We start from the raw sequence: 12,158 nt of genomic DNA, 5'->3' as shown, positions 1-12,158 counted from the left end.
AGCTGTCCGCTTTCGCGAAGCCGCCTGGCCCCCCTCATTTCCTCTTCTGCGATCGAACCTTTGCAGGTGCAACGCCGCCTCTGCGCTTGCCATGCTCGCTTATGTGAGCTCGCACCTGCGAGCCAATTTCCGCAGGTGCGATTGTATCAGATGGCAGAAACTTTCAGATTTTCTTCTAAGCACGAATTCGATCCGTTAACCATCTGAAACTCACCCAAGGCCCCCGGGACCTCAACCAAATACACCAATAAGTCCTAAAATATTATACGAACTTAGTCGAAGCCTCAAATCATAACAAACAACGCTAAAACCACGAATCATGCCCCAATTCAAGCTTAATGAAACTAAGAACTTTCAACTTTTACATTCAATACTGAAACCTATCAAATCAAGTCCGATTGGCCTCCAATTTTGCACACAAGTCGTAAATGACATAACGGACCTATTCAAATTTTCAGAATCGGATTCCGGCCCTAACATCAAAAAAGTCAACTCTCCGGTCAAACTTCCAAACTTAAATTCTTATTTTCGCCATTTCAAGCCTAATTTAGCTACGGGCTTCCAAATAATTTTTCGAACACGCTTCTAAGTCCAAAATCACCATACAGAGCTATTGAAATCTTCAAAACTCTATTTCGGGGGTCGTTTACACATAAGTCGACATCCGATCACTATTTTAACTTAAGCTTTAAACCTTAGAACTAAGTATTCCAATTCATTACAAAACCTCACCGGACCCGAACCAATCACCCCGGCGAGTCACATAACAATTGTAAAGCATAAATAGAGCAGTAAATGGGGAAACAATATTGTAATACTCAAAACGATCGGTTGGGTCGTTACACCCAACAGCATAAGATTTAAATGAAACATTGAATATTTTAAAGTTTTAAGAACAATGATTATTTAGGACTTATCCTTATTGTAAAAAGAATAAGAAAACGTCTTAGTCCCTTGAAATTTACGTAATTTCCAAGGAAAAAGATTCCGTCCACGCCTAATTCTTTTCAGATTTTGATTATCATTTGAACCTAAAATTCCTTTTTATTTTCAAAAAACAGGAAAAAAATTCCGTGCACGCAGCCTAGTTCTTTTGAGGATTTGGTTGTCATTACAACATTGAATTCCTTTTTATTTAAAAAAAAATACTTGGAAAATGATGGAAGCGGATGAAAAGAAAAAAAGGAAAAGGTCCAGATTTAGTCATAAAACAAGTAAAAATATAGAGAGCGATTAATATTATTATTACTATTCATATATTTAATTTATGATTTACTTTTATTTTATTTGGTATAAAGATAATATGAATTGAGCTTAAATGGAGAAACACAGTCGTGAGTATTCATATAGTCAACCCCTAACTCTTTTAAAATTGAGGCGAAGTTATTGTTATATTATTTAAAGTTGTTCAATTTTATCCTCCGTTAGATTTTTGTTCTATTCCTACCCTTGTTATTAGTAATTTTATCTCATATTCTCATATTTGCTTTTGTGATTAACTGACCTCCAATCTGACCTGTTCAAGTTTTTTGATAGAGAAGAATCACAACAACAATATCAACCCAGTAGTAATCCCACTAGTGGGGTTTGGGAAGAGTAGAGTGTATGCAGACCTTACTCATACCCGGGGGTAGAGAGGCTGTTTTCGGGAGACCCTCGGCTCAGAGACAAAAGATCTGTAACAACACAGAAACCAAATAATAGAATCAGCACTGTAAAAGACAACAAATAAGTGGAAGGGCAATAAGTATGTCAATAATAAAATTGAAAAATAAATTATGGAAATAAAAATCATGTGATGAACAACAACCGCTAGCAGACCTAGACCAAACTCTATCAGACTAGCTGGAAAAATGCTCAACTACCCCCTAACCTACAACCATAATGCTCGACCTCCACACCTCCCTATCCAGGGCCATGTCCTCAGAAATTTGAAGTTGCGCCATATCTTACCTGATCACCTCGCCCCAATACTTCTTAGGTCGCCCTCTACCTCTTCTCATACCTGTCAAAGTCAACCATTCACACCTCCTAACCGGGGCCTCTAAGCTCCTCCTATGCACGTGCCCGAACCATCTAAGCCTCGCTTCCCGTATCTTGACGTCCATGGGAGCCACGCCCACACTCTCCCGAATATCTTCATTCCTAATCTTATCCAACCTAGTGTACCCACACATCCATCTCAACATCCTCATTTCTGCTACTTTCATCTTCTGGATATGAGAATTCTTGACTGACCAACACTCAGTTCCATACAATATGGCCGGTCTAACCACCGCTCTATAGAACTTACCTTTAAGTTTCAGTGGCATCTTCTTGTCGCACAGGACTCCAAACGCTAACCTCTATTTCATCCACCCCACCCCGATATGGTGCGTGACATCCCTGTCGATCTCCCCGTCTCCCTGGATAATTGACCCTAGATACTTGAAACTCTCTCTCTTAGGGATGACTTGCGAGTCAAGTATCACCTCCACGAATGCTTCCCCCGACCCCTCGCTGAATTGACACTCCAAATATTCCGTCTTGGTCTTACTCAACTTGAAACCTTTAGACTCCAGGGCCTGCCTCCATACCTCCAGTCTATCATTCACACTGTCTTTCTTCTCATCAATCAGAACTATATCATCAGCGAACGACATACACCATGGCACCTCCCCTTGAATATGGTGTGTCAGTGCGTCCATCACCAGAGCAAATAAGAATGGGTTGAGCGCAGATCCTTGGTGTAACCCCATAACTACCGGAAAAGGCTCTGAGTCCCCTCCCACAGTCCTTACCCGAGTCTTAGCTCCATCATACAAATACTTTATTGCACTAATATAAGCTACCGGCACACCTTTCACCTCCAGGCATCTCCAAAGAACGTCCCTAGGGACCTTGTCATACGCCTACCGGCACACCTTTCACCTCCAGGCATCTCCAAAGAACGTCCCTAGGGACCTTGTCATATGCCTTCTCTAGATCAATAAATACCATGTGCAAATCCCTCTAGTCTTGGTGACTCTCGGAGTGCCCTAATTCCCCTAACTTGATGTTTTTGTCTCCCTCTTCATTCAGAAGTCTATGAAAATACGACTGCCATCTCTGCTTAATTTGGGCTTCTTTCATCGATACACGACCTTTCTCGTCTTTGATACACCTCACTTGCTCCAGATCACGAGCCTTCCTCTCTCTCGCTTTGGCCAGCCGAAATAACTTCTTGTCCCCACCTTTACCCCCCAATTCCTCATACAGCCGCCCAAACGCAGTCGTCTTAGCCTCCGTGACTGCTACTTTCGCCTCCCTCCTAGCTTCCTTATACCTTTCTATGTTCGCTCTCATCTGCTCCTCGTCGGTGCTCTCCACTAACTTAAGGTAAGCCGCTTTATTTGCTTCCACTTTACTCTGGACCACGTCATTCCACCAACAGTCGCCTCGGTGCCCACCTGAGTATCCCTTCGAGACCCCTAATACCTCTCTTGTCACCTCCCTTATACAATCCGCCGTCGCCATCCACTTACCGCTAGCATCTCCACCACTCTTCCAGGCTCCCATCGTCGCCAACTTCCCCTCCAACTCCAGCGCAGTATCCTTAGTCAAGGCTCATCACATGATCCTTGGTTGACCCCGTACAAACCTCTTCTTTCTCTTTATCAAGATACCGATGTCCATCACCAAGAGTCTATGCTGTGTCGCGAGGTTCTCACTCGGGATCACCTTACAATCCCCGCACAACCCCTTATCACACCTCTAGAAGAGAAGATAATCAATCTGAGTCTTAGCCACCATATTCCGGAAAGTAATCAAATACTCCTCCTTCTTTGAAAAAAATAGAGTTCACGGTCACCAACTCAAAAGCTCTAGCGAAATCCAACAGTGAAGTGCCTCCTCCGTTCCTAACCCCACAGCCGAAGCCACCGTGTACCTCACCATAGCCACTACCAGACGATCCAATAGAGAAGAACTAAGTTTGTCAATTTCTTACTATGATTTAAAACTCTCTCTCATGTTGAAACTTTATTAGGGGTCAAGGGTAAAAACAAAATAATTTTCTAATGGGATAATACTAGACCAAAAATTTTAATTTTAATTTTAAATAATATAGGAGAAATTGACTATTTTTCCCAACACACACACAAAAAAAAAAAAAAAAAAAAGAGAGAGAGGAGGAAAATGATGGAGGCAGCGCAAGTGATGGGAGATGGGCCCTTCAGGGTCTTAATGGCCCACAAAAAAGTGGTTTCCCATTTTTCTTTTCTTTTTTCTTTCCTTAGTCGAATAAAGGTTATGGCCCTTTCAGGAACACTTTCTGGCAATTGGCATGGCGTCTGCGTCAAAGAAATGGGCACGGGACGTCTATTTCGTCGCTTCCCGGCTATACTTTCTTCTAATACTGTTCCAAGTCCCACTTTTCAGGTTCTAATAATACCTTCTCATTTGCTTCTGCACCAAATATTTCGTGAGTTAGGGATCGCGATATTTTCCCTTATTGAATCAGTTGTCAATTTGAGCACATGTTACCTTTTCAGATGGACGCCCAATGCCTTTTCTCTTAGATTAATTTGATAAAAGCTCAACAAAAGTTCTTGATTAGGACAAGTATTAAAAGAAGCAAAAACAATATTAATAATGGGGATGCGGTAGATTCGCCTTATTATTTGGTTCTCCCTTCAATAAATGTACGTTAATCATTTTGTGAATTCGAGTCTAAACATTTTGTGAAAAATGCTAGCATGGTTACTCAAGTTCAAGAACAATTTATGACTTTTGATTGTAATGCTTTGCAGATTTCCATGTAGAATTGGTACATGTACCACACCTATTGAGGTGTCCCTATCTCTGTTATATGCAAATGGAATTATTCCTGGAGGTTTGGTAAAAGCCCTGCTTTACCCAGGAGCCGTAGTAAAGGCCATTTATAAGAACAACACCATCCCGAGTTATGACAAGCTTCTGAAAATCTACAAATTCACCAACATGAAGCAATCTCCTGTAACACATGACCTCCAAAACCTAGAGGTTGGTTATCAATTTATGCTGCTTCTTTGGGCAAGGGTGGAGTTAGTTCGGACAAGGGGTTTAATTGAATTTCTTTTATCAGAAAATTATACTGCAAATAGGATATATAAACTGTTGAATGAATTACGGGCTCCGAGTTGTTCTTCTTTAATTGTTCTGCTTTATGATACTTGGTTTTGGATGTCACAGGTTATAGTAGGAAGTTATTTGTCAGTGGCAGGAGCATTTTTTGGACTAATGAAATCAGGGAGATTCAGTCTTATTGGGGTCCTTCTCATCACATGGGGGCTTGAGAAGCAAGTCCTTTTTAGGAATTCCAAAAGTGTAGTCATATACCCAACCATGCTAATTGCTTTGCTTTCTGCCTTCTTTTCTATCAGAGCAGATGTCACAAAGCTGATTCGCTTCTCCAAACCTAAGGCCTCTCTCAGAAATGAACAAAAGCAGAGTTAGATTTGCTAGCTGATTTCATCACCTTTTTTTTATTAACGTTGTCATATATTTAGGTTGCAATACATTTTTATAAGCATATTTTTGTTCCCATGCTCTCAAATCTCAATTCCCGTCACCTGGCTTCCAAGAAATGAGATGTTACTTGTGGGGTTTCAACATTATTGTAGCCTGTAGGAGTGTCATTGAACAGTTATTTCACAGTAGGATAGAAAAACGTCAAATTTCTTCTTCTTTTACTTCTAATCGTCCATTTCCATATCAGCATTATTGTAGCTTGTCCAAAAACAGTATGAAATAGAACAGCTATACATCATAAAGTTTTTTCTTTAAATATATATATTTTGGAACATTTCTGACGCATCATGCCATCATCCCAGCTTCATACATTTCTTCGTACAATTATTATATCACAGCAATTTTAATGCTGAGTCAGCGGCACTTGTAACAGTCATAGGTGTATTAATTTTCATACCTCAATCATGGTAATTAATATTGTTTCTATAAGATTATCATTGCTCCTTTAACAAAGAAAGAGTGATATTTTCAATAAAGAAACTACTGTGGGACTAGCCTGCACTTTGTGATGAATCATATGGGGGGACCCAGAAAGACAAGCACCAACCTACACTAGGTAACAAGGATTTCTGTCTTTTTGTTTCGTTCCATGGAATAATTATTTGTTCAGCAATAGAAAAGCGTGATAGAGAAAGATAAAACATAAAAAGAGATTCCTTTGAAGTAATTGATTGGTGAATAGTGATTACTGGAGCCGACTCACTTGCATATATTTCCTTCCAACTAGGTATTCTTCTCAATTACAAAGAAAAGTGATTGAGTTTTCGTTTCATACCAGGTTTTGCATTTTCTGAATTTCTTTTTGGGAAAAGCTTGTTACTGACTTGGAAAAGTTGGTGCCTTTTAGATTAGATTCTTCTCTGGTACAAAGAATCTCGAACTTAAGAGTTCCATACACCCCAGCCCCCCAACTAGAGGAGTGTGCTACATCCATGGAAGCTGATATTAGCAGAATCATCAGAAGATTTGCATTTGCAGAGGTGTTTTTTTGCTTCTAATGGCTAGCCAGTGTAAATCTAGCTGATGTTGGGTAGTTTCTAAATTTGCTGCAGAAGTCCTCTTCTCTACCTTGAGGGTAAAGGAAGATTTTCTGAGAAATCCAAGATTTCTTTTTCAGGTAAAAGATTGGTAATTTTTACATTGAAATCAGATCTAAGAGGACTACCCCTTCTGCAGTTTTGCTAAGTTAATGTACATTTTGAACCAACAAGAAAGATTTATTCTCTTAGGTCTAACAGAGTTGGCCTGAACTTTGTAGAGAACAATGATGATGTCTTTAAACTCATTGAATTATTCAACATGTACATTGACTCGTATGAGCAGCCACCATAGCCATAACAGAACCAGAAAAGGTTCAGTTCTGGCCACACCACCTTCATCCATAATCTCACAAACTGAAGAAAGCAGCAATTTAGCCCATACAACGGAGAATTCTCCTTTAGGTGCCGCTTTAAAGCGTCCTGATTCTGCTGTTCTGCTCACCCAAGAAAATGCGGTAGGGATCATTGGGGGGTTATCCATTGGAACCACTCTCAATTTTGTGAGAAAACTTGTCACATGGAGTTCCAAAGATGGAGGCAATGGCCTTCCTTTTGTTCTTTGTTCTGATCCAGTTCTTAACAAAGAGCTTTCATTCCATGAAAGGGGACCTAGTTTGTTACTCGTTGGTAGAAATGAGAACTTACAAAAGGATCATGCTTTAGTTGTTAAAAATCTAAGTGACAAAAGGATCTTTCTTGAGAAATCTGGCGCTCGATGCATTGTCATGCCTTGTCACATATCACATTCTTGGTATGATGAGGTTGCAAAAGGTTCTTCAGTTCCTGTCCTTCATATGGGCGAGTGTGTGGCCAAGGAGCTCAAAGAATTAAATTTGCGACCACTAGAAGCTGGGAGTACTCTGCGAATTGGAGTTCTAGCTTCTGATGCAACTTTGAGTGCTGGAGTTTATCAGGAGAAGCTTCAAAATGAGGTATTGATAGTGGTTCTTGGAACTATTTATGTCATACTTTTATGTGATTGTTTCAACAATCTGAAAATGTCTCTCTTGTTTCAGTATGTGACTAGTGTAAGAAACACCCAAGTTTCCCATCGTCTGTGTTACCAACCATTATTTACCCTGTTTTAACAACCATTTAACTTGTGAATTTGTGGTGCTTCAAGAATTTATGTTCGATAATTGGGACTGTTGGGGTCTGGGGGATGGTATGTTATTGGATAAGTTGTCTGTCAGTCCTGTGCTTTGAGTGCCATGAGATAGGAAATATCCATTTAGCATCCCTTGTTATCGATCTGGTTGTGCTGAGATATATCAATCCCACTTGTCAAGATGAGATTCCTGTGATCCTTGTCAAAAAACCATTACAATGAAACTATTCGGCTCAGCATCTTTTACCATTCCGGCACGTAGTCTTATGCGCCTCTTCATGTGATAGTGTATAGGATACCAATATTTCAGCAGTTTCATTTCATTTATTTTCCTTCGGTGCTATAGAGCAGTATTTTGCAAGTTCATAGGATTTTCTAGTCCCTCAGTTTGTAGACTGCCGGCCCTGCATGAATCCAAGTATGTTTAGTGCCATTCAGAAAACAGAACCGAGTAAAAGTTAGTTTTCAGTGACCAACCCGCTCCCCTTTTTCCACTTCAAGTAATCAAAGAAGCAATTGCAGTGAGGAACCTTTCCCTGTTTTCTTGTATTCTTTCTTACTGCCGCTTCTGTTCCATTTTCGAACTTTTCTCCATGGGGTTGCTTCTTTGACATTCAATTGTATAGATCTGTCTAATGTAGGCATGTTGGTTAAGCAAGATTTTGTGTATTGTTGCTATGGACTGAATTCGGGGCATGTCTCAAAGACAAAAAGGAAAGCACACTCTTTTAGGTATCACAATGAAAGATGCTGGGATAGGTTTTTGGAAGACAGTGCTTTAATCTTCTTATCATTTCCCTAATTATGAAGCTTTTAAGTTTTGGATATGACACTAATGTGTTAGACGATTTGATTTATTATTTCGAGTTATGACTGATTATCAATATCTGATGCCTCTCTTACTGAGTGTAGGGTTTTGAAGTTGTGTTGCCTGATAAGGCGACCATGGAACACACTGTAATCCCTGCAGTGGAAGCCTTAAACAGGAAGGACATTGAAGGGGCACAGAATTTGTTAAGAATCGCGCTACAGGTTCTCCTAGTGAGGGCAGTTAACACTATCATAATTGCCTCAGATGACATGCGTGACCTGTTACCTCCAGACGATCCTCTTCTGAAGAAATGTGTCGACCCAATGGATGCTTTGGCTAGGTCAACTGTGGAATTTGCAAAATCAGTTGAAAGGAATGCATAAAGACACCCAAAACATATTTACGGATTAAATTATATAGAGATGCAAGTATAGTGTGTAGTGATCAAATCATGGTAGCATTTGTAATTCTTTAGTAATTTGGTTTATCCTATTCTGATTAGTGAAAGTAATACATTCACTTCACAAGACGATAACAAAGCCATGTTTCTTCGAGAACTAAAAACTTAAGTGCTTATACATCAAACAAACAGAATCTTAAACTAAAGAGTTACCAAAACTCTCCCCTGCTTACACAAAAGGTCACCTAATAAACACCAGTTCAGGTTCTTCAGTTCTCCACTGCGCGTGAGTGATAACAGGACAAGCTGCACCCTTCCAATCCAGTCAACATAATTCATGAATATGTTTATATTTTTGATAAATCTATAGTGTTAGATTTGATAATTCAGTTTGTACTACTAATATCTTATATCAAATTAAAAATTTCTGCAACTCTCACACAAGAAAATTGCTGGTACCTCCTCATGATCATCAATGCCTGTGCACACTGTGTGGAACCATACTTGGCAAGCATCACAATTTACCATTCTCTCCCCATCATCATCCCTGGCCCCACAAATGCAATCCACCTTTAACTTTATGGGCCCACCTTCATACCTCAGTTCAGTATCCAAGTCCAGCCCACGCCCTCTAACCCAAACGTGTGCATCTCTGCCCACTGCGCAAGATAGCATCCTTTTATCCTCTATTCCTTTCAAACCACCAATTTGTGTTACTACAAAGTTTTGCATTATGCAATAAGTATCCCTTAATGCAAATTGTGCCACCCCCTTAAGCTCACGTATTGTAATCCAAGGAGGAACAAATACAACCACACCAGGTGACAATGGCCGAGTCAACTCACTCTCTAACTCGTCGAAACTCGGCAAGACTTTACATGTTAATGCCATTATTTGGCTTTCTTGATTCTCAAGCTTCCACTTTTTAACAAATTTCTTGCTGTCCAAGACAACCCGAGTAGCCAAACTCACTGAGTCTGATCCTGGGTAACTCAAAAGCACTGTTTCATACAAGTACTCAAGATCTTGATCAATATTGAAGTCTAACTCAATGTTGTCAACTCTGCTTGCATCGACAATATCTTCAAATGCAAATTCAATTCTTTTAGTAGACGGATTTTTTGATCGAAAAATGATCTTGTTTCCCAACATGGATTTGTTAATGGATTTCAGCACGTAATCAATCAGCCCGGTGTCACGGATAGTTGTCCTAGCTTTGTCACGCAGCTCCTGCCTAGACATTGCACCATCACCATTGTCTGCTCTCAAGATTTTCAAAATGAACTCTGCAGCTTTTTTCACCTTCCTCTCAGTCCACCTGCAACCAGAATCCTTGTCCAAAACTGGAAAACTTATTGATTCTGCTTCCTTATTAGCAGCTTCATGGATAGTGAATTCTAATAACTTAGTATTTGGGTTAATAGATCGACGAATAATTTGGTTTCCCAATTGAAAACATCTGATAGATTTCAGCACAAAATCAATCAAACCAGTGTCACCAATGCATTTTCTTGCCTCATCTCTCAAGTCCTGCCTTGTCATCCCATAATTTCTGTTCACATTTTCTTGATTTTCTTTCAGCAAATTCACAATCACTATTAGCACAAATTCTAGCCTTCTAGCAGGCCATCTACAATCATTGTTAGCCATCAAATTCACAAATGTATCCATACTAATTGGCCTATTTTTCTCTCCTATATCAGGATCACACCAATAATCATCACTACTTTCAAGCTTCTTTTTACTATGAAATGGAGCTTTAGACTTAAAAGCAAGCATGAATTGAAACAAGTCACTGATTGTGATCAATGGAACTTCACTCAATTCTCTGTAGGTACCGATAATCTGCTTGATTTTCAGTCTTTTCGGATTATCCTTTTTGAAATCATTCAAAATCTTATCAAGTCCTAATGAGCTTAGGAGTTGAACAGCAATTTCATATTTCTGCTCTGTCACTCCATAGCTTCCACATCCAAATCTGTAATCCCATTTCCCAAACCAGGATTGTCCATATGCAACACCATGAAGCAACCTCAAATCCATAGCTCTCTTCTTTGACACATCATTCACTGAAATTTTCCTGCCAAAATGATAATAACAATAATGATAGAAACGGTTCTTCAACTCCATGTACTAAGGAAAAACACTACAAATAATACTACTCAATGTTTTAGCAATATAGCTTTGTTTACTTCAAATTTTACTAGTGTGTATTGTTAGTACAATTTCTCACAGGAAAACTATGAAAAAGGATTAAGATTAATCAGTATGATGTTTGATACCTGGTTTTGAAGATAGTACAAAGACGATCCCAGAAATCCATGAAATCAGTTCCAGAGAGCAAATTTGAATCCCCTTTAACAACGCCATTATTAATGGACACCAAATGGCCATAACCATTGCAGTGAATCAAACCATGCAAAACGTGAGTACTGATTTCAAAAGAATCACTTCCCAATGGCTTTTCCCAGTTCTCATTTGCCGGTATTACCAAATGGTATCTTCTATTTGACACATAATGGTGACCCCAGCCTTCAACAACCCAAAAAAATAAAATCAATAATAATTACAAACAAACAAAAGCACAAACAAAATTAATAACCAATTTGCAGATAAAAAATTTTGAGTATTCAGTTTATTTTACCAGAGAATTTGCAGTGATCACAGAAAGGATTAAGAGAGAGTTGAGTGGTTTCTTCAATGGTGTAGAGTGGGAAAACTGCACCGGTTGAGTTAGAAATCAACCAAGTGGACCAAATTGGAAAACCAGAGACAGTGTAATCTTCAATATTAGAAAATTCTTGGAGGAACATTCGGATATTGTCTTTAAAAGGTCCTGAAAAACCGTCAATGGAGTTTCCTGTTGCGAATGTTTCTAATACAAATGGCTTTCGGTTTCTCTTTCTACTCTTACAGGCTTCAATAATGGTGGATGAAGCCATGGCAGAAACTACACTGAGTCGTTTTTCTGGCCAAATTGTTGAGAATGTCAGTTTGGATTTTGGGAGTGTGTTGAGATTATATGGTTATGTTCTTTTACGTTTTGGCGCTCTATATTGATGATGCCACTTCTGAGTTTACATATTTAGCCCTGGGAAAATGCAGAGTGAGGTAAGTTTGAATGTGGGGTTTTGAAGTTTTTTAAAAGGGTACTGTGGTAAATGAGGTTCAACAGGTTTTGAATATTTGATTTTGTTTTCACTTTTTTTTTTTGGTTCACGTGGTTTGGAACAATACTTGTTTCGTGTTCGTGAGAGTTTCTGACCTTTC

General features: G+C 39.3%; 4 protein-coding genes across 5 annotated transcripts; 2 read left to right on the top strand and 2 right to left on the bottom strand.

Moving 5' to 3' along the window:
- Positions 1–2,991: 2,991 nt before the first annotated feature.
- LOC138908492 (uncharacterized) lies at positions 2,992–3,537 on the bottom strand. The gene has a single exon (XM_070199165.1). The coding sequence runs from the start codon at positions 3,535–3,537 to the stop codon at positions 2,992–2,994; it is 546 nt and encodes a 181-aa protein (XP_070055266.1).
- Positions 3,538–4,220: 683 nt separating this feature from the next.
- LOC104112211 (uncharacterized) lies at positions 4,221–6,743 on the top strand. Its single transcript, XM_009622074.4, has 4 exons — positions 4,221–4,398; positions 4,770–5,001; positions 5,191–5,449; positions 6,308–6,743. The coding sequence occupies exons 1-4, from the start codon at positions 4,304–4,306 to the stop codon at positions 6,379–6,381; spliced, it is 660 nt and encodes a 219-aa protein (XP_009620369.2). The 5' UTR covers positions 4,221–4,303; the 3' UTR covers positions 6,382–6,743.
- LOC104112210 (uncharacterized) lies at positions 6,508–9,042 on the top strand. 2 transcript variants are annotated; one of them, XM_009622073.4, is made up of 3 exons: positions 6,508–6,646; positions 6,788–7,501; positions 8,590–9,042. In XM_009622073.4, the coding sequence occupies exons 2-3, from the start codon at positions 6,794–6,796 to the stop codon at positions 8,869–8,871; spliced, it is 990 nt and encodes a 329-aa protein (XP_009620368.1). In that variant the 5' UTR covers positions 6,508–6,646; positions 6,788–6,793; the 3' UTR covers positions 8,872–9,042. The 2 variants fall into 2 exon arrangements, with proteins under 2 accessions (XP_009620368.1, XP_009620367.1); XM_009622072.4 differs by having other exon boundaries at positions 6,510–6,646; positions 6,759–7,501.
- On the bottom strand, positions 8,901–12,063 carry LOC104112209 (PHD finger protein At2g01810-like). The gene is made up of 3 exons (XM_009622068.4): positions 11,533–12,063; positions 11,171–11,420; positions 8,901–10,968 (listed from the first exon to the last, which is right to left on the bottom strand). The coding sequence occupies exons 1-3, from the start codon at positions 11,828–11,830 to the stop codon at positions 9,306–9,308; spliced, it is 2,211 nt and encodes a 736-aa protein (XP_009620363.1). The 5' UTR covers positions 11,831–12,063; the 3' UTR covers positions 8,901–9,305.
- Positions 12,064–12,158: the final 95 nt, after the last annotated feature.

The sequence above is a fragment of the Nicotiana tomentosiformis genome, chromosome 3 (assembly GCF_000390325.3).
Source record: "Nicotiana tomentosiformis chromosome 3, ASM39032v3, whole genome shotgun sequence".
Taxonomy (NCBI): Eukaryota; Viridiplantae; Streptophyta; class Magnoliopsida; order Solanales; family Solanaceae; genus Nicotiana; species Nicotiana tomentosiformis.
Note: the sequence above shows the minus strand (reverse complement) of the source record. Positions and strands in the feature narration are given on the sequence as shown.